This window comes from Benincasa hispida, chromosome 3 (assembly GCF_027475165.1).
Source record: "Benincasa hispida cultivar pf3 chromosome 3, pf3_genome.v1.1, whole genome shotgun sequence".
In the NCBI taxonomy this organism is placed as follows: domain Eukaryota; kingdom Viridiplantae; phylum Streptophyta; class Magnoliopsida; order Cucurbitales; family Cucurbitaceae; genus Benincasa; species Benincasa hispida.
The window spans coordinates 49,181,933-49,203,859 of record NC_143480.1 but is presented as its reverse complement, the minus strand read 5'-3'; the positions used below and the strand labels follow the sequence as shown (position 1 = coordinate 49,203,859).

General features: G+C 31.5%; 1 protein-coding gene across 1 annotated transcript; it reads left to right on the top strand.

The window, feature by feature from the left end:
* The first annotated feature begins 347 nt into the window (after positions 1-347).
* Positions 348-2,200, top strand: LOC120072560 (putative glutathione S-transferase). The gene is made up of 2 exons (XM_039024951.2): positions 348-717; positions 1,696-2,200. Exons 1-2 carry the CDS (start codon positions 403-405, stop codon positions 2,056-2,058), a joined length of 678 nt encoding a protein of 225 aa, XP_038880879.1. The 5' UTR covers positions 348-402; the 3' UTR covers positions 2,059-2,200.
* Positions 2,201-21,927: the final 19,727 nt, after the last annotated feature.

The window sequence follows — 21,927 nt, the reverse complement described above, 5'->3', positions numbered from 1 at the left end:
AATAAAAATTTATTTAAAAAATGATAGTTAACATCAAAGACCAAAATGAGTAATAACGGAAAATTTGGAAGTAAAAGTGTAAAATATTGGAATCTAAAGATCAAAATTTATAGACCAAATAGAGATTAAACTAAAAAATTAGAGATAGAAATACAAAAGGCTAACTACCAACCATGAATATTTGATAAGAATAATAATGGTTTATCTTTGTAGAAGACAAGTTGATTTTGAATAATATACCCAGTTTGATGTCGCATTGGCTTACGACTTTAATGATCATATTATTCCACAAATTTTAGTTTAAAATAAAGCAAACCATTAGGAGTTGGTATAAAAGAAAAGAATGGAGCATATTAGGTAAGGCAATAGCAAGGAAATTAAAGAAAGAGGAGATAAAAAAAAATGGGAGAAAAAGTGGAGGTGTTTGGGGCATGGTTCAGTCCTTTCAGCCGACGAGTAGAATTGGCTTTGAAACTGAAAGACATTGAATATGATTATATTGAAGAAGAAGTATATAAGAAGAAGAGTGATTTGTTACTGAAATTCAATCCTGTTTACAAGAAAGTCCCTGTCTTCGTCCATGCCGGAAAACCCATTGCAGAGTCCATTGTTATTCTTCAATACATAGAAGAGACTTGGAAGGACAATCCCATTTTGCCCCAACATCCTTATCACAAAGCTCTTGCACTCTTTTGGGCCAATTTCTTGAATGACAAGGTATTACTTTTCCGATTTTATTTACATCTCTTATAATTTTTAAATTGATTATGAATCTTGAATGGATGAATTTGTTGTGTCTTTATCGAAAATTTTCAAGTTCACAAGTGTTGGTGAATGTTGAAATATTGACTTAATTAAATTTACCCTAATTTGTCAGCTTAAGTTTTTTTATTAACTGGTGATTTAGCATCGTGTCAAAAATATCACGAAGCTCAAACGAGTATTTTGTCCAAAATTTGAATCTAGCCTAAGAATAGCGAAGTTAAAGAGATATCATCTTGAAAAGGCTGGTTGAAGATCATCTCATATTAGAAAAATGAAGAGATCTTATTATCTTTATAAAATATATATGAGTTATTCTAATTTTATTTTCAATTAGTGTAGAGATGAAGTCTATGTTTATCTATTATTATCTTTAATTTTGCACTTGTTCAAAAAAAAAAAAAAACCCTTAAACTTCCACAATAAAATTCTATGTTATGAAATCGACAAATAAAGATAAGCTAAAAACGTAAATACATTAGGAGAATTGACACATAGATTTACATAGTATATAAAAGATAATGTAATGTGTTAGCTACATGTGTGGGAAGATGGAGAAAGCAATTTTATTAAAGAAAAAATTTCATACTATAGAGTCAAAGGTGCCAATAGAATTAGAGAGTTTATATAGCGTGCACTCCTCTAAACCTTAGGTCAAAATAACATAAATACGAAGCATCTAGATATCAGATTCGAGGCATTTCAACCTGTAAAAAAGTTCATCTTCCACACAAACCATTAATATTCTCTAGAATCCCATTTTATGACTAATTTATTTCTAAAAAATAGATCACACAAAATAAAGAAATAGAGTAGTAGTGTTAATATAAACTTAATTTTTAAAAACAAAAAACTAAAAATGAAATCATTATCAAACAAAGGTCTCGTTTCTCATTTTGTTTCTCGATTTTATGTGGATATATAATCACCCAGCTTCTAGGTGCTATAATGAAAGCAAGGAGAAGGCAAGGAAAGGAGAAAGAAGAGGCAATAGCAGAGGCGTGTGAGGCATTGAAAGTACTAGAAGATGAACTGAAAGGGAAGAGATTCTTTGGAGGAGAGAAGCTGGGATTTGTGGACATTGTTGCCAACTTCGTGGCGTATTGGATTCCAGCCATCGAAGAAGGTTTCGGCCTGGGCGGTGCGTTGAGCAGTGAGATGGAGAAGCTTCCAAACCTACAGCGATGGTGCAATGAGTTTGTAGAGCACACCATTGTCAAAGATACTCTGCCTCCTAAACAAGACCTCCTTGCTTTCTGTATATCTCAGTTTGGAAACAATGTTGCTTCCAAATGATCATGCTTTGCTTGGATCTTAAACTTTTAAACTTCAGATATTTGTAATAAGAGAACTCAAACATTTAGTTCGTGTCTATTTGGTAAATTTAAATTAGTTTTAATTGTGTATCAAATAGATTTATAAAGTCTTCTTTTAATAACTTCAAGCTTATGTGGTAGCCAACTATATTATTTAAGAATAACACAATACGATGATTTTGAATGGTCTTAGATGATTGATAGTGTTTGTTGAAATATAAACTTGATTTTGGGTTAAAAGTATTTGGGTCTAATCTAAGTAAAAGTCCATTTTTTTATAAGTATTAATTATTAAAATATTTTAAAGAAATTACTTGTAAGAAATAGTCAGAGTATACAGTAGAATTCCCTATAACATATGAGAAAAAAGTGTAAAGGTAAATAATAATATAGAAAGTTATTTCATATTTGTAGCTACTAGATCATGAATGTGTTGGTAAAATTCAAGCAATAAATTTTGGATGTGCCAACTAATATAAATAGAAGGGTTGTCTTAGCATTTGTATTAAGCAAAAAAAAAAAAAAAAAAAAAAAAAAAAAAAAAAAAGTAATCAATAACGAAAGTTGCCTCTTTTTCAAATCTAATTTCTTTCAAATTACCTTCAACCTTCAAAAGTTTCTTTCCAACAATGATAGCTTAATTAAGAATTGATCGAGTTTCACAAACAACAATCTCTTAGCAAAAAAAAAAAAAAAAAAAAAAAATTCATGTAGTTGATAGCCAAAAATGAGCCATATCATATCATCATATTCTCAAATATGAAAAAATTACATGTCATCATAGTGATATAAAAAATTCTACTCTACACTTAACTATATATTGATGAATCATATAACACTACAAAAAATTTGGTTTTTCCCGATGCCAAAAACACTTTAAGAAGACCCATGTTTCCCAACCATTTTTTCGACGTCGGAAAAAATAAGATATCTTGACTATAGTTTCAATGGCATTGGGAAAAATAGGTATTCCCGACGTCGTTTCTTAAACGGTCGGCCTAAAAAAGATGGGGAAAATGTTAGGCCTCTCCCGACGCTATGGTTTAGGTGTCGGGAGAAAAGTCCTCATCCCAACAATGAAGGGGAGGCATTGGGATTTTTAAAAAGTTTGGTAATTTTTTTAAGGCTCTCCCACGTTGGGATATGGTGATTTAAAACCCTAATTTACCTCATTCTTTTTTCACTTGTGTCACCCAAAGAAAATCTTTTCCCTTCTTCTGCAGATGAAGGATGCGCTAACCGATCGAGAACACACACCCCTGCTGCTGTCGAGAACCCAAGTGTTAAATTAACTCACTAAGTTGCAGATTTTGTTTTACTGTTATTTACTGCAGTTTTGCCTTTTACTAGAGTCAACAACTGCTTCCTATTTTTCCTCCTTAATCGGGTGCACTTTCCCACCTTCTCCACTCTCCCAAGATTCTCTCTTTTTTTAGCTTTTCACCATTCTATGGTTGCTGTATATATAGACAAGGCTGTTAAATGAAATTGTACTGAGTTTTCCAAGTTTTTTGTCTCTGTTAATTCCAAATTCTTTATTGATACCAGAGCAATCAAGCAAACACTACCATGTCATATGAAGAAACCCAATCCTCAGAAACTCAAGCCCAGATAAAAACATCCTTTTTGGCTCCTTATTCCGTTATTGCAACAAATGGCTCCTCCTTTGGTCACCCTCTTGAGACTGTGCTAATAATGAAGTTAGATGATAAAAATTGTGCCTTGTGGAACGGAATGATTCTTGGCATTCTTCATGGACAGAAGCTTCAAGGACATGTCCTTGGAACCAAGTCAGAGCCACCAGTTCCTCTTCCTTCAATGAGAGGAACAGGGACCTCAGAACCCTTAACCGATCCAGTTTATGAAGCATGACACGTTGTTGACCAAGCATTACTAGGATGACTCGTAGGCTCTATGACTGCATCAGTGGCATGCGATGCAGTTAATCTTAGCACTTCAAGACAAATGTGGGTAGTAAAAATCATTCAATTAGTTTTTGGGATTACTGTCCTAATCTCGTGGTTTCAAAGTTTGTAAATTATTTGTACAAACGAATTATGTATTTAATAAAATAAAGTATTGTTTTCTTTGACATTTAGTTTGCATTAACCCAAAAATAATAAACTAAGATCCTAGGTTATTTAATTTAACTTAAACACGTATGTGATGACATCTCACGTTTAGTAATAACCTGAAAGGTCTGTAGTAAATGGATAAAGTTGGATACCTTATCTTGGTGACACTATGGATGCGACTCACTATGATCTGATCTTGATCATTCATGTGATGAATGTGAGTGAAGGTACCCTATACAAAGAGTTTGTATAAGACTGGACTACGAAATGATTAGTCTCTTTATAACGTTGTTACTTGTAGAGACTTACATTCCACTAGGATGACCATAGGTGACTTGACAAATCTTGAGTGAGTTGTGATCTCCTATCTATGAGAGTGATCCTTTGATTTGTATGGGTGAGAGTGGCCAGATTCACAGACTCAATATGTCTATCATTTTGGGGATTCGTCCGAGTGGGAAGCTGGTAACACAACTATACAAGAAGAAATTCACTCATTTTCGTTGTTAGGGTAAGTGAATAAATTTCTTCTTAAGAACTGATTCTGAGTCCTTAACAATGAGGCGTCTCACCCTCCACTGGCTAGATAAGGATCTAGTTATAGTTGGATTATAACTAATTGTTCATTAGAGATTAGTGGTAGGATTATAACTAATTGTTCATTAGAGATTAGTGGTACTTAAGGAATTAGATGTAATTATAGAAGTAAAACGATAATTCAGACCCAACTGTAGTTACGAGCAATTTGTGAAAGGTCAATTTACTGTTGATTGGTTATATCCAATGAACATAGAAATATATATACAATGCAAATAGTACAATTGTCGGTCTTTAATGGAGTGACCGACAATTAATAAATGTTGATTAATTTAACTAAAGAGTTTAATTAATTAATTTTGTATCATTGGAGCTTGTAATCTATAAGTCCATAAGGTCTCATTGCTAGCTCAACAAAGGTTTAGTGAGAATCAATTAATTTTGGATTAATTTGAATTATTCAAATTAATTAAAAAAATTAATTGTATGTAATATGATTAATATAATGTATATGGATACATTATAATATAAAGTTTGATGAGAGAGATAAATATTTGAATATGATTCAAATATTAATTATATGAAGGTTAAAATTAATATGAATATGATTCATATTAAAATTATAGGTTATATAAAAGAATATAAAGTTAGTTTATATTAAATGTGATATAATATAAGCTATAGGTTATATATTATATGTGATATAATATATAGTTTTATTTAATTATATCAATGTAATATAATTAAATTGTAAAATAACTCCATTGGGAGTTATTTCACGTTATGAATAGGGTTATTTGATAACTCCCCTAGTCTCTTATATATAGGGTATATAGTGGAGTTGGGTAGAGAGTAATTTAGTACGTGAAATTCTTGGAATTCTCTCCGCACATAATTTTCTTCCTCTGTGAAACTCCCTCAAGAGAAAAATTATGTTTTCCCTCACCCAAAATTAAGTATTGTTCGTTCTTGTTGTGTTCGTGATAAGTGGCAAAGAATTCATGACCTTCAAGGAGAGGAATATGTGAAGACAGTTTTTCTTCAAGGGTAAGTGTATCTCTTTCCTTTTCCTCTCTACGAATTATGAAAGCATGCTTATGAAGGAAATTGGACACGAGGATTTCCATGAGTAGTGGAATGATCTTTCCAAATTTCAATCGTATATAAACATGACAATTACAATCATAAATGGAAACATACGGTTATGCGTAAAATAGAAATTACAGCATGCTTTTCTAAGATCAAGGGAAAGGACTGATAAACCTTTGAAGACTCATCTTCAAGTTCCTTGATCACGAACGCTCGATCACAGCAACACAGCAACACACGAACGTTCGTCCAACACAACCGCTACACTGCACAAATATCGCACATTTGAACTAAGCGATCGCCAAGGTCACGAACACCCCGAACATCGTGAACGGCCTCTACAGAACCTCGACAATTTCGAGTTGAGTATGACACTACCAAGAAAGTTACCTCGGTATTCTCGGTGTGAGAATCCAGAGGGTGGGCTCTGTTTGGACTTGGTTTGAGGCAGAAAACTGGAGGAACCACAATCGTGTAAACAATTGAGCAAGTGGGAGATAATAGAACAACCTATCGTATAGGTTGATGCCCAATCATTTAGGAAAAACTATGTGATCGTCTAGCAAAAGCTATGCGATCGTTTAGCTCATCGTTTAGCTAAGTGTCTATCGTGTACTAACCTCCATGATCGTTTAGCTAACTCCAAGTTGTTGCTTAGTAAATCTTAATTGCTTGACAACTTCTCCGTGAGTAATTTCCGAGATTGGAAATCTCAAATCAACATTTTTTTTTCTTTTATTTCTTTTCTTTTTTCTTACCTTAATAAAAATAGAAAAACAGTTTTCCTTTTAATCTCACAATTACCATGAAACCACCAATAACCTCCCACTCAATTGGTTATTAGAGAAAAAGAGATAATTATCCAATAATTAATATTATTATAAAATAAAAAGATAACTAACTTACCATAATATATTTATAAACTATAGTTTTAATATTTCATCTCATGAAACATATAAACCATAGCTTTTTTTCTATTCCATGGCACTTAATGTAAATCTCATTTACATTAATCCTCCACTTGATGTATCTCATACACCATACCGATCATATCATATAATCGAATTACCTCTTGTCAATTTAAACATTTCAAATCAACACCAAGAACTGATCCTCAGCTTGAATCCATTGAACTATCAAGGGGACCTTATGGACCTATAGCTCAAAGCTCCAACGGTACGTAAATAACTGACTAAACTTTTTAGTCACAGGATCCACCATCCGTTAACTGTCAGGCACTCCACTAAAGATCGACAGCTGAATTCTCCTTACTAAAGATATATTATGTGTCTATCTTAACCAATCAACAGTTCGGCAACCCTTCACAGATCTCTCGTAAGTACAACTCGGCCAATAACCATTATGCTCCTGTAGTTACATCTAACTCATTAAGTACCACGGATCTCTCGAATGAACATAAGTCATATTTCTACTATGATGAGTCCTCTCTTCCAAAGAGAAGTTGTGGCCACTATGTTCAAGTCCCAGAATTAGCCCTTAAGTGAGCAATCTATCTACTTACCCTCTGCTTCGGGGAAGGAGTGAATTCCATCTTGTGTAATTGAGTTCCCAACTCCCAAATCAGACAAGTCCCCAAAAAGGTAGACATGTTGAGTTGGCAATCTGGCCATTCTCACCCATAGTAATCAAGGACCGCTCTTAAAGGCAGGAGTTCCCAAAACACTTGGATTGAAGTTTATCACCTATGATCATTTAGGTGAGACGTAAGTCTCCAGTATCAACAGCATTATATACAGAGTCTAGTCATCTCATGGTCCAGTCTTATACAAACTCTTTGTTAGGATACCTTCACTCGCATGTCTCCACATGAATGGTAAGAATCTACCATCTATAGTAGTTTACAACACTTGCAAACCTCTACAAAGTGGGTTGTATCCATAGTGTCACCAGGATTAGGTATCCCACCTTAATCCTTATACTACAGACCTATTTAGGTTATCACTTAAGACAGATCCACTTGTATATCACATATACATGCTTAAGTTTATATAAGATAACCGCGGAGCTTTGTTTATTGGATATGAGTAAATGGCAGAATGAAATAACAGTTATTTTATTCATAAAAAAATCTGTGTAATTACAAACAACAAGACTCCGAGAGAATTAAGACACCAATCCCAACAGCTTAAATTACTGTTTTTCCTCTGTACTATTTCTTCTCTATATTTTAATTTATTTCAAAATTGAATTCATTGACACAAGCGATCACTCGCTTCCGCTATGGTAGTTCGATTCCTTCAATTGGTATCAAAGTCAAATCGTATCTCTGAATTCCTTATTGAAAATTTTGAATTAGAGAAATGGTAGGATTTTTGTACTGCATTGTGGATGTGGTTTGCAAGTTAGATGTTTTTGAAAATTGGCACTTAGTTTTGCTGCTTTAATTCATTTAAAGTTGTAAGGGTCCATTGTTTTTGGTGTTTAATTTCTTGCTATTGAGTCTATAAGTCTGTGTCATTCGTGGTGAAGAGTTTGCCATAAAAGAAGAGTTCCATTCGTAGCAAAATTGGTGAAAAATGAAACAACCAGTAGCATTCTGGCCCAAAGTGCAACATCGCTCATGTCGCAGCACCACGACGCTTGAGGAAATTCATGTAGAGCGTCATGGCGCTCGTCATAGAGTGCAACGGCGATGCATGAATTTTCATTGAGCATCGTTGCGCTCTTGTCATAGCATTGTTGTGCTCCAAAAGAAAAGGTAAGAGCATATCGATGCTCTCCAACAGCGTCGATGCGTGCTTAGCATAGGATAAAATTTAATTAATATAAATGTTATAATAATTTAATTAATTCTTAGGAGTGCCAATCTTTTGTCCAATTTTACTGTTTAATTAATTTTACATGTGACATATGATTATATTTTTTACATAGCATAATGTATGTCATATAGTTTTAAATCCCAGCATAGGATAAAATTTTATATCATGCATCATATTAAATATAATTGTTATATTATATAGTTGTACGATATACCCTAAGCATGCTCATGCATCATATTAAAGATAAATGTTATATTATATGATTGCATGCATAATTAACATATCCATGCATCATACTATAATATAAAATTTATATTATATGAATTGTATGATGGAAGTGTATATTTTCATTAGTTTATATGTAAGTGTTATATTATATAATAAAAATGAGAATATATTGAGCATGACATTACTTAGTAAATATAAATGTTATATTTAATTAATGTTAGTAGATGCATGCTTATAGATTTTAATTATTTCATTAATTTTATAGGTGGTACAAGTTTAATTATTAAAATTAAAATCTATAATCAAGAGTTGCATGCAAACATGTGTTTCAATTAATTTTTAATGGTTTAAAATTAATTCACCTAGATCTATGTAAAAACATTTCTAATGTGATTAGAAATAGGTTAATCTTTTATTTTCTTTCTAACAATATTAAGTTGAAAATAATAACATATTAAATTTATAAAATAATTGTCTATAAGGGACCTTTATCTAAAAAAGGTTCTGTCTAAGGCTGGGCTATTTAAATTGATAGAAACGGAACACCTTTACCTAGAAACTGACCTGAAAGGTGAATTAGACAAGTATTTTATAAGCATGCAATAAAGGATTTAGTTTATTAAAATGTTTAATGAACAAAATCATATATTGTTAAACTATCTAATATAAGAATTATATTGGGCCAATTTAATAATTCACTTAGATAAATCGTTATCCAGATTTACCTAAGTACGAACCTAGGTTTAAAACACTTAGTGAGAGGAAAATGATGTATATGATATGTCAATTTTCTTTCATGTTCTCCCAAAAAGTTCACATCGTAAGATCTATGCTTGGCCTCATGGCACCGTTTTCTTGTGTCTCCCTAAAGAAGGTGTTTGCATAGGTCACTATTAAGGTGAATGGAGAAAGTGTTTATAGTAAGTGGGAGAGTGACATGTGTCAACACTTCCCATGATCTTATTCATTAGTTTGCAGTAAGGTTTCATGCTCGGCTTCGTGACATCATTTGCTTGTGTCCCCCTAAGGAAGGTATTTGCAAGAAATTTTACTCAAACTCCATTAATGGATAGGATTGCTTTAGTTTTTGTCTCAATCAAGTCTTTCCTATGATTGACTCATTGTGGTCGAACTCTCGAATCTAAAATGAAGGGTTACACTTACGAGAAATTTTTAAGCAAGTTAATGATTTCTTAACCAAACAATGGTGACTAATCATTATAAGAATAAGAGTTATTCTTGTACAATAATTGTTAAGGATGTCTCAATTCAGTGAAGGGGTGACTGTCCACCCTACGATGGCTTTCTTCTAACTTACTGAAGCATCATTGCAAAATTAGATGTCACATAGGGTACATTAGAATTTTTCTAAAATTTGATTGGTTTCAAATGGGTAATGCATATAACTGATAATTTGTATGGTTTTAGCAAACTTCAACATGACTAGCACTACATTGAATCTCTTATGTGTTGATAAATTAAAAGGTGACAACTATACAAGTTGGAAAATCACAATGAATACTATGCTAATCATCGATGACCTTCAATTTATCCTACTTGAGAAATGTCCTCAAGTAACCGTTCAAAATATTGCTCGAAGTATTTGGGACGTATATGAATGATGGGTAAAGGCAAATGAAAAGGTTGAATATACATACTTGCCAACTTATCTGAAGTCTTGACAAAAAAGTATGAATTCATGTCACTACATGCGAGATCATGGAACCATTGTTAGAGATGTTTGGACAACCATCCTCACAACTCAAACATGATGCTCTCAAATACATTTTCAATGCCCGTATGTAAGTAGGGACATCTGTCAAAGGACACATTCTTAAAATGATGATCCACTTTAACATGGCTGAAATCAATGGGGTCTTCATCGATGAGGCTAATCAAGTTAGCTTTATTTTGGAGACTTTGCCAGAGAGTTTCTTATAGTTCCATAGTAACACTATTATGAACAAGCTAGACTATAACCTAACCACCCTTCTCAACGAATTATAGACTTACCAATCCTTTATGAAACTTAAGAAGCAAAAGGGAGAGGCAAACTTTGCCACTTCCTCAAAGAAGTTCTACAGAGGTTTGACCTTTGGAACTAGGTATGTGTCTTCTTTATCTAGCATTAAAAAGAAGAAGAATGGAGGTTAAGGAGATAAAGCTAACCCTGTTGCGGCCTAAAGAGGCAGGAAGGCCAAAGTTGCCAACTGAAAATGTTTTCACTGCAACCAGAAATGACACTCAAAACGAAATTGTCCCAAGTATTTAGTAAAGAAAAAGAAGGTCAAATAAGGTAAATATGATTTACTAGTTTTGGAAACATGCTTATTGGAGAATGATGATTTGGCATGGAAAATTGATTCAAGGGCCAAAAATCATGTTTATTCTTATTTATAAGAAATTAGTTCCTGGGAGCAGCTTAAGACAGACGAGATGATAATGTAGGTTGGAACAGGGCATGTCGTTTCAACAGTTTCAATGAAAGGCGTGAAACTTCTATTTTAGAAATCACTTATATTATTAGATAATGTTTATGTGGTTCTGGGTTTGAAATAGAACCTTATTTCTGTAAGAGAATTGTTGGAACAAAATTATACCATTTCTTTTCTTGTAAAGAAAGCATTTATTTATAAGAATTATGTGAATATTTTTTCTACAAACCTAGAGAGTAGTTTATACATGCTAAGGTCGTTAGCAACTAAGGCGCTTTTAAATACTGAGATGTTCAAAATTGCAACAACTCAACATATAAGCCAAAGATTTCTCCTAAGGAAAATGCTCCACTTTAGCACTTAAGATTAAGTCACATAAATCTCAATAGGAATGAGAGATTGGTTAAGAATGGACTTCTAGATTGTATATTGGAAAAGTTGTCTACTTTATCTTCTAGATTGTATTATACTCATATACGAGTAATTGAAACATATAAAACAATGAACCTGAAGTTCATGAATCTAAATATATTTGCTATTTAGCATGATACATTGGGTCAAGCAGGGTCTATAATGATAAGAAGAATTACTGAGAATCCAAGTGGATACCCATTGAAGTGCCAGAAAATTCTTCAATCTAATGAATTATCATGTGACGTTTGCTCTCAAGACAAATTAATAATTATACCATCACCAACTAAAGTGGGAACTGAATTACCTGAATTTTTAGAACGAATTCATGGTGATATATGTGGACCTATTAACTCACCAAGTGGAGGATTTAGATATTTTATAGTATTAATAGATGCATCCAGTAGATGGTCACATATGTGCTTATTTCAAGCCGAAATCTTGCATTTGCAAGATTACTTGCTCAAATAATTAAGTTAAGAGCACAATTTCCTAATTATACAATTAAAACCATTCGTCTTGATAATACTGGTGAATTTATATCCCAAGCTTTTGATAATTATTGTATATCAATTGGGATAAGTGTTGAATATCCTGTAGCTCATGTTTATACACACAATGGTTTAGCAGAATAATTTATAAAATATTTGCAATTAATTGCAAGACCATTACTTATGAGAGTTAAGTTTCATTCATCTGTATGGGGACATGCTATTTTGCATGCAACGTCACTTGTACACATTAGGCCAATAGCTTATCATAAGTACTCGCCATTATAATTAGTTTGTGGTCATGAGTCGTATATTTCCCATTTGAGAATTTTTGGATGTGCAATATATGCTCCAATTGCTCCACCACAATGCACTAAGATTGGCCTTCAAAGGAAGTTAGCAATATATGGTGGATATGATTTCCCATCAATTATTAAATATCTTGAACCTCTGACGGATGATGTATTTACTGGTTGTCATTATAATGAGACAAATTTTCCAACAATAGGGGGATGAATTAAGAAATTGGAAAAAGAAATTACATGGAAAGCATTAATATTGTCTCATTTAGATCCCCGTATAGATCAATGTGAACTTTCAGAAAATAATTCATTTACAAGATATAACAAACCAATTACCAGATGCATCTATAGATGCAAAGAAAATAACTAAGTCACAATACCAGTTGCAAATGTTACATAAAAAATTGATATCTCAACACAACAAGTAGTCACTAATGAGGTTGGAACACACCAGAAGCATGGTAGACCAGTGAGTTCCAAAGATAAAAATCCTCGAAAACGAAAAATAATTAATCATCAAAAGACTTGGTTGAGGATGTAAATACCAATGAAGAAATCATCGATATGACTAATGAAGAAGGTGAAATACCTAAGATAATAATGAGATTGCAATAAAGCATGTCATGACAGGAAAAAGATGGAATTGAACTAATGTAGTTATTAATAACAATTTTGTGTATAATATTGTTCTTGATATTATATCTAAAAATGAGGATCCTGAACCAAAATCTATTGAATAATGCTGACATAGAAAAGATTTGCTTCAGGGGAAAGAAGCAATTGAAGCAGAATTAAACTCACTTTCAAAACAGCAAGTTTTTGGATCGATAGTCCAAACACCATAAGTTTCAAACTTGTGAGCTATAAATGGGTATTTGTGAGAAAAAGAAATGAAAATAATGAAGTCATGAGATACAAAGAAAGACTAGTTCTACAAGTTTTTTCATAAAGACCTGACATTGATTATAAGGAGACATATTCTTCAGTGGTGGATGCAATTGCACTATGATATTTAGTTGGTTGGACTATGTATGAAAGTCTGGATATACATCTTATGGATGTTGTCACAACATATTTATATGGATCTCTTGATAATGATATTTATATGAGAATCCCAGAAGAATTTAAGGTACTTAAAACATATACATCAAATTCTCGGGAATGGTATTCAATAAGGTTACAGAGATCGCTATATGGATTGAAACAATCAAAATGGATGTGGTACAAGTGGATATTTATTGAAAGAAGGATATCAAAATAATCCAATATGTTCATGTGTTTTTATAAAGAAATCACAGTTAGGATTTACTATTAGAACTGTATACATTAATGACTTGAATATAATTGGAACTCCTGAAGAACTTTTAAAGGCAGTAAAATATCTTAAGAAAGAATTTGAGATGAAAGATCATAGAAATTATTTTTTTTTTGTCTTGGTTTGCAAATTAAGCATTTAGCAGAAGAAATATTTATTCGTCAGTCAACTTATATAGGAAATTTTTTTAAAAAGATTTTATATGGACAAAGCAGACCCATTAAATATTCCAATGGAAGTCTATTAATTGGATATAAAGAAACATATATTTCGACCTCAAGACGATAATGAAGAACTTCTTGGTCCTGAGGTATCATATCTTAGTGCAATTGGTGCACTATGAATCTTACTAATAATATAAGACCAGATATTGTATTTTCAGTAAATTTATTAGCTAGATATAATTCTTCTCCTACAAAAAGACATTGGAACAGAATTAAGCATATACTTCGTTATCTCCGAGGAACAATCCATATGAGTTTCTTTTATTCAAATAAATCAATTTTTTTACCTAGTTGGTTATGTAGATTCTGGATATTTATCTGATCCACCCAAAGCTAGATCTCAAACAGGTTATTATTCACATATGGATGAATTGCTATATCATGGCGATCGGTGAAATAGACCATAACGGCCACTTCCTCAAATCATGTTAAAATTCTTGCAATTCACGAGGCTAGTCGAGAATGTGTATGGCTAAGGACAATGACTTAGCACATTCGTGAAACATGTGGCTTGTCTTCTAATAAAAATCTTCCAACAATATTATATGAAGACAACACAACTTGCATAGCCCAAATCAAAGAAGGATATATTAAAGAAGATATAACAAAGCATATTTCACCGAAGCTTTCCTACACTCATGATCTTGAAAAAAATGACGACATCACTATACAACAAATTTGTTCGAAGGATAATCTGACAGACTTATTTATAAAGGCATTACCGACCGCAACTTTTGGAAAACTGGTACATAACATTGGAATGCAGCAACTCAGAGATCTCAACTGGTGTTTTCGTGAGGGAGAGTAAATATATTGTATTCTTTTATGAGTATGTATTTTATGAAATATGTAGTCTTTTTCTTTCACTAGGTTTTTTTTCCCATTGGGTTTTTCCTAGTAAGGTTTTAACGAGGCATATTTCATATATATATATATGGACATCTAAGGGGGAGTATTATAAATATCATAAAATAGATGCCCAATGCTTAATGTACTCCTAAAAGTCATGTGACATTTTTTATATTGTCCATGTGCCTTGTAATAATTCATGTTTGGTCTCCATCTAAGTCCACATCCTACTTGATACTTTGCCTATAAATAGTAACATTTGGTGGATTTCAAAATAACATACATTGGGCAAATTCCATACAAATTGAAGAAGGTTGAGAAATTTGAGAATTTTCACATTTCTTTTGTTAATTTAATTTAATTTAATTTATATATTATGTGTTATGTATTTTAATATTTATTTATTCTATTATTCTATTATACTTTATTACCATTTATGTTTCCGTTGTGCTCCTCAAATTTACAACATATAAACATTTATTCTCTATTATTTTAGTTATTTTAAGTTATAGAAAGCCTAATCATTTTAGTCCTTATACTTATTTTGTGGGATCAAATATTGAACTCATGTACTAAAAAAAAAAAAAAACTCATTTTAATTTTTCATGCACCCCTACACATAATTAGGTTAAATAATAAGTTAGGTCAAGAACTTTTAAAGTTATGACTAAATTTAATTCATGTGATCTTAAAAATTAAAATTTTCACAAAAGTCCCTAAATTTATAAGGAGATGTTGACGATTATATATATAGAGAGAGAGAGAGTAGCCTCTAGACATTTAATTATGTGTCTAAAGTGTTATCTTTTCCTATTCGAAAAAAAATGGTCTTTTTTAAAGAAGTTAAAAGAATATTTAAGAAAAAATTATTAGAGACAAAACTTAAAATTCAATTAGATATATAATTTCATATTGAAACATATACAGATTAGATATATACAACTATACTAATTTAAAATTTTCATAACAATATTTTTAACATTTATAAATAATGGAAGAGAAAAAAAAAGAGAAATATTTTAATGCATTCAATATAATATAAAAACAGATGCAAGTATATATTGAATTTCTACACGAACTTGACAACCTCTTTTATTTTATTTTTATTTTTTTAAAAAAGTCTACAAGACTTAACAACTCATACTAAAACTAAAAGTTATTCGATGTGGTCATAAGAATGTAGCTACTCCTAATAATCCTTGAATTGAGAGTTACATTATAAAAAATATTCCTATAACTTTATCTTTTGTTTTCAAAATACCCCTACTTTCATAAGTGATAATATTACTCTTGAGTTTCATAAACGTTTCAAAACGTACATTGGAGTAGGAATCCTTTAAAACAATTTTGCATGGACAATAAGATTTCAAATAGCGTGACATTGACCTAAGAAATAATCTGGATACTGTATTGTTCTAATTAGATCATCGCACAATGTTGTTCTCAATGTCAATTCATTCAAATTTGTTTAAGATTTATGTCATAAGAATAGTTTTGAAATATTTATGAAAAGGTAATAATGTTACAATTTTTAAAAGTAAAATGATATTCTTGAAACAAAGAGAAAAAATTTATATTTATTAATTAATTTATTTATTTATTTACGATTTAGGTGTTTAATGATAGGGTTTTAGTTTTTTTGATGTCGTCGATGAAAACTTCCAAGTTATGAAAAGACGACACACCTTTGACAACACCTTGATTTGCCAATTTTGAAAGCTTGTCCGTTGATCTCTCGATCTCCATTCTCTTTGAGCCATCCATCAATTCTCTACCATTATCTCCACCGTTAATTTGTCCCATTTTTCACTCCTTTTAATCCCAATTTTCCAAACTCTATCAATCCAAGTGGCTTTTATGGGTTGGTCTCTGAGCATCGAATAATTTTTCATACTACCTTCATGTATTGCTATAATAGTATTGTTTAGAAATTATGTGAGATCCATAAAATAAATAAATAATAAATCAATAAATCATTTAATGATATGAGTTAAATCATGAATGAAAGAAGTTAATACTATGATAGTACTAGATTTTTTCCATATCAATGAAATTCCAACCATCACACTCTCCAGCCTCGAGTTCCAACCGCAATGAACCAGAAACCCACCAATTGCAGAGTGGGAAAGAACCTTCTCTTGAGCCATTGGCTCCATAATGACGTCGTTTTGATCATCCCCTGTTTCTTCCACTTCCTGTTTGATCTATTCCCTTGATTTTCGAACGTAAACAACATCGAATCTCAAGATGTAGAGGAAACAGTTGCCACTATTCACCAAATCGTGTCAGAGCTCTCTCAATTCTCTACCTTCCATCTTCATTGTACTTCTGAAACTGACAAAAATGATTAATCTCGACAGTTGACAGCCGAGCCAGGACATGCATGCTTGATCTTCTTTTCAAAATCCAGAGAGAGCATAACGGAAAGAAGATGAATTGTGTGAGCCTTAATTTTGACAGAGTATAGAGATAAAAGATTGAATCTCATTCCTCGAAGTTGACTATACAAATTGATATCGATTGAGCTATACTGTTAACCAAATTTGACATTATTAACTTATTTGATTATTTAATTCATCACAATAAATGAAATTTAATCTTAGAATTTATGAGTTTTTATGGCGTGATAGGTACTTATTTACTAATTAGTTATGTTGGTATTCATATTTATTTTTCTTTTTGTTTATTCCCATTTCAATCAATAATATTTAGTTATTTGCTTTCATTTACACTGTTATTTGGAAAGTTGTTCCATAAAAGTCTCTATTCTTTAATTAATTTAAAAACTTAAGATTAAATTATAAATATAGTCTAAAAACTTTTAAGTTTATATCTAATATATTCGTGACATTTCAATTTTTGTATCTATTAGATTCATAATAAATTCAAAATTTTTTTTACTCTCTCAAAATAAAAGTAGTTTTAATCAATTTTTAGAATTTCTCTAACCATTCTCATTATTTCTTTTTAATAACGAGTAACATCCACCCTCTCAAATTTCATTAACATTAAAGGAATATTTTTAATAATCTATTAAGTTTAAAAGTCATGAAAAACACATTTAATATTCATGTAGTACCTCTACTTAATATCATCATAAAAATATTGAGCAAACATCAATAACAATTGCTTAATTGGTTATGTACATGTAGGATTTAGTGTAGAACCAGGAAGATTTTTATAAAAAATATATTAGAAAAAATGTGGTAGTTATGATACAATTTGCAAAAGTAGAGTAAACTTTTTGTCTTTGTTGAATTCAGTTGGGGTGTCCGTGAGGTGGATTGAGTTAGATTGGATTAAGGGACATTTTAGACTCAATTGAATCGTTCGGGTTGTAAATTTATTCAACGACTCAAATACCCTTGTTAAAAAATGAAACCAACCTGCTAGATTGGATTGGATTATTCGGATCATTTATTGAAATTTTTATTTTAAAATAAGTAAAATGTTAATACGTAAAAATTTTATTTAATTATTTTCCTATATTGAACAAAGATTAAAAACTCAATTTTAATTTAGTATTATGAAAAAAAAATTTCTAAAGTATTAAAACTATTTTTAAAAGTTGTTGGAGGATGAATTATAAAAAGGAAAAAAACTAAAATGAATATATGTATATATAATTATATTATAATTAAAAAATATATATTTTAAAATTAATAATAAGTTTGAGTTGATTTGGATTATTTTAGGTGAACCCATAAATCAACTAAATCCATAAAATTTTCATTTATTTGAACCGAATACAATTTATACAAAGACAACAATATTCCAATGTTGTGCACCAATTTGATCAATTTTTCAAAAGTGGCTTGTCTTCTAATAAAAATCTTCCAACAATATAATACAAAGACACACAACTTGCATAATCCAAATCAAAGAAGAATATATTAAAAAAAATAGAACAAAGCATATTTCACCGAAGCTTTTCTACACACATGATCTTAAAGAAAATGACAACATCACTGTACAACAAATTTGTTTGAAGGATAACTTAGTAGACTTATTTACAAAGGCATTATCTATTGCAACTTTTGAAAAATTGGTGCACAACATTGGAACGCGGTGACTCAGAGATCTTAACTGATGTTTTCATGATGGAGAGTAAATATATTGTATCCTTTTAGGAGTATATATTATATAAATATGTACTCTTTTTCCTTCACTAGGGTTTTTTCCCATTGAGTTTTTTCTAGTAAGGTTTTAACAAGACATATTTCATATATATATTGGCATCTAAGGAGGAGTATTATAAATATTATAAAAATAAATAGATACTCATTGCTTAGCGTCCTAAAAGTCATGTGTCAATCTTCATGTTGTCCATGTGCCTTGTAGTTATTCGTGCTCGGTGTCCATGTAAGACCGCATTCTATTAGACATCATCAGTTCGAGATCTCAATCATTATTGTGTCGTGGAAGATCCACTACCTTGAAGGCAAAAACGACATGACCTCAGTGCTAAATCGCTAGAAGTTGGTTGCTCCCCAAGGTTAATACAACACCCTTCTCAGACGTGCACTCGTTGAAGAAGGATTAGAATCAAGTGAAAATTTTGCTCATAATAAATTATTTTAATAGAGAGAAATATCATGTCAAACTCAAATTTCACTCTATATGGACTAAGATAATAATTTTTCCTTAATATAAAAATCCAATAAAAACGTCTTTCTAAATTAAATGTAAAAATTATTTCAGATCTTAATTAAATAAAAAAAAACGTTTCAGATTTGAATTAAATACAAAAACGTTTCATATCTAAATTAAATAGGAAAAAGTTTCAAATCTTAATTAAACGCAGAAACCGTTTTCAAATTTAAATATGAAAATACATTTAGAAATCTTTGGCTATTTATTACAAGTCATTCCAAGAAATGACTAATTGACTAGTCATTCTCAACAATCCCCCACAAATGGCTGGCAATTAAAAATAAATAAATAATTTATCTGAGTAAATATAGGAGAATAAACTTAAACATCAATATCTTTCTATTTGAATTTATGCATAGTGAAGTAGGGCAACAACTTGATTAAAAAGAGTGAGTTACCTCTTGAACTTTCAATAACTATGGTTGAGATCCCTACAACACGTTTTACTCCTTATATTTCCATCGATTCCACAATAAAAGCGTGTTATTTAAGGCCATGCACATATAACCTCGGGTCAACGTGAAAGTCTAGGAAAAGACCTTTAAAGTTTTCCATAGAAGGCGGACACACATTCACAATCACGTTAATTGTTTTATCAAGTCTATCACAATAGACCACTCAAAACTGAGCTATGAATACTTCACATCTAGTCCATACCAGGACCAACTTCATCAAGTCTGTCAAAGACAAATCACTCAAAAGCTGAGCTATGAAGATTTTACTATTATCTATCAAATCCATACCAGGACCACTAAAAGGAAGGGCTATGGAATTTTTAAAGGTTTAGTTCTGTCCATCAAGTTTGTACTAGGACTACCCAAATGAAGGGCTACGAACCATCAAGTCTATTGCAATAGACCACCTAGATAAAGGGCTATAGTATCAAGTCTATCACAATAGACCTCCCAGATAAAGGGCTATGGACCATCAAGTCTATCGCAATAGACCATCCAGATAAAAGGTTATGGACCATCAAGTTTATCACAATAAACCACACAGATAAAAGGCTATGGATCATCATAATAGTTTGAACCCCATACTTATATTGAAAATTCTAGAATTAATCTCCTTGTAAGACCTTTAGTGAAAGGATTTGCAAAATTCCTCTCAAACCTCACAATGAAATAATCCTCCTTTCAGTAATTGTTTCACGGCTCCATGCCCGAGGCATATATTCCTCCTCTTGCCATCCTACACAATTTCTATGGCACCTTGGGAATCACATTGCAAAGAGACTAGTACTATTGGCCACCTACAATAGTACATCTCTCAGTAGACTTTTAAGTCACTCATACTGATGCCCCCCACAATGGTGCATCTCCCATTAAACTTCTAAGCCACTCATACTGATGGCCTCCATAATGGTGCATCTCTTAGTAGACTTCTAAGTCACTCAGCCTCTTGTTCTGCTCATTCTAGAGCAATAAATTCAGACTCCATGGTGGACCTTGCTATATAAGTCTATTTTGTAGACTTCCATGAAATAGCTCCTCTACCTAATAAGAACACATCCATTAAAGCTTACTTCGTCATTCTAAGTTACCCAGTTTGCATACATTGCCCTTCTAATATGGCAAAAATTATTAAAATGCAAACAATAATCTATTGTACCATTAAGATACCTTAATAAACGACGAAAAGCAATCAAATGATCTTTATCATGATTATGTGAATATCTACTTAATCCTCTCAAAACATATGCAATAATAGGTCTAGAATAGTTCATAATAGCTCTTCCTATAATCTTTGCATATTCAGATTGAGAAATATCATCTCCTTTATTTTTCTTAAGGCTCGTACTAGCATCACAAGGTGTTCTTATAGGAGCATCATCATGACTATCAAATCTCTTTAATAGTTATTCAATGTAGTATGATTAACCCAAATAAAATTCATTCTCAATTTTTCTAATCTTAATACCATGTATTATGTCAGCTTCTCCTAAATCTATCATTTCAAAAAATGACAATGATAACAACTTGGTATTATTGATTGCATCAATGTTTGTTCCAAAGATAAGTATATTATCAACATACAAACATATAATCACAGAAATATAACAACTCAAACAATTTTGAGTAAACACGTGTATTAATGGATATTAACACATACAACTCAAAAAAAAAAAAAATGAGTAAACATGTGTATCAATGGATGTTAACATATAATCAGGCAATTAGCTTGAACAACTTTGAGTAGACACATGTATCAATTGATATTTACTAGTGTACAGTTAAAGATCTTTGATACCAATTGTCACAATCGCACTTTCCGAAGCTTCGCTTAGCGATTGTGTTGTACTTGTTCCCACTCACGAACAAGTCAGCCAATTCAAATATGAATAGCCAATGGCACATCGGGTGCCTCTCGCAACCTCCACCCCTGTTTTAGAGAAAATGGTTTTAGAAAACAGGTTTGGAGAAAAGGTTTTCGCAAACAGTTTGATTGTAAGAATAGAGA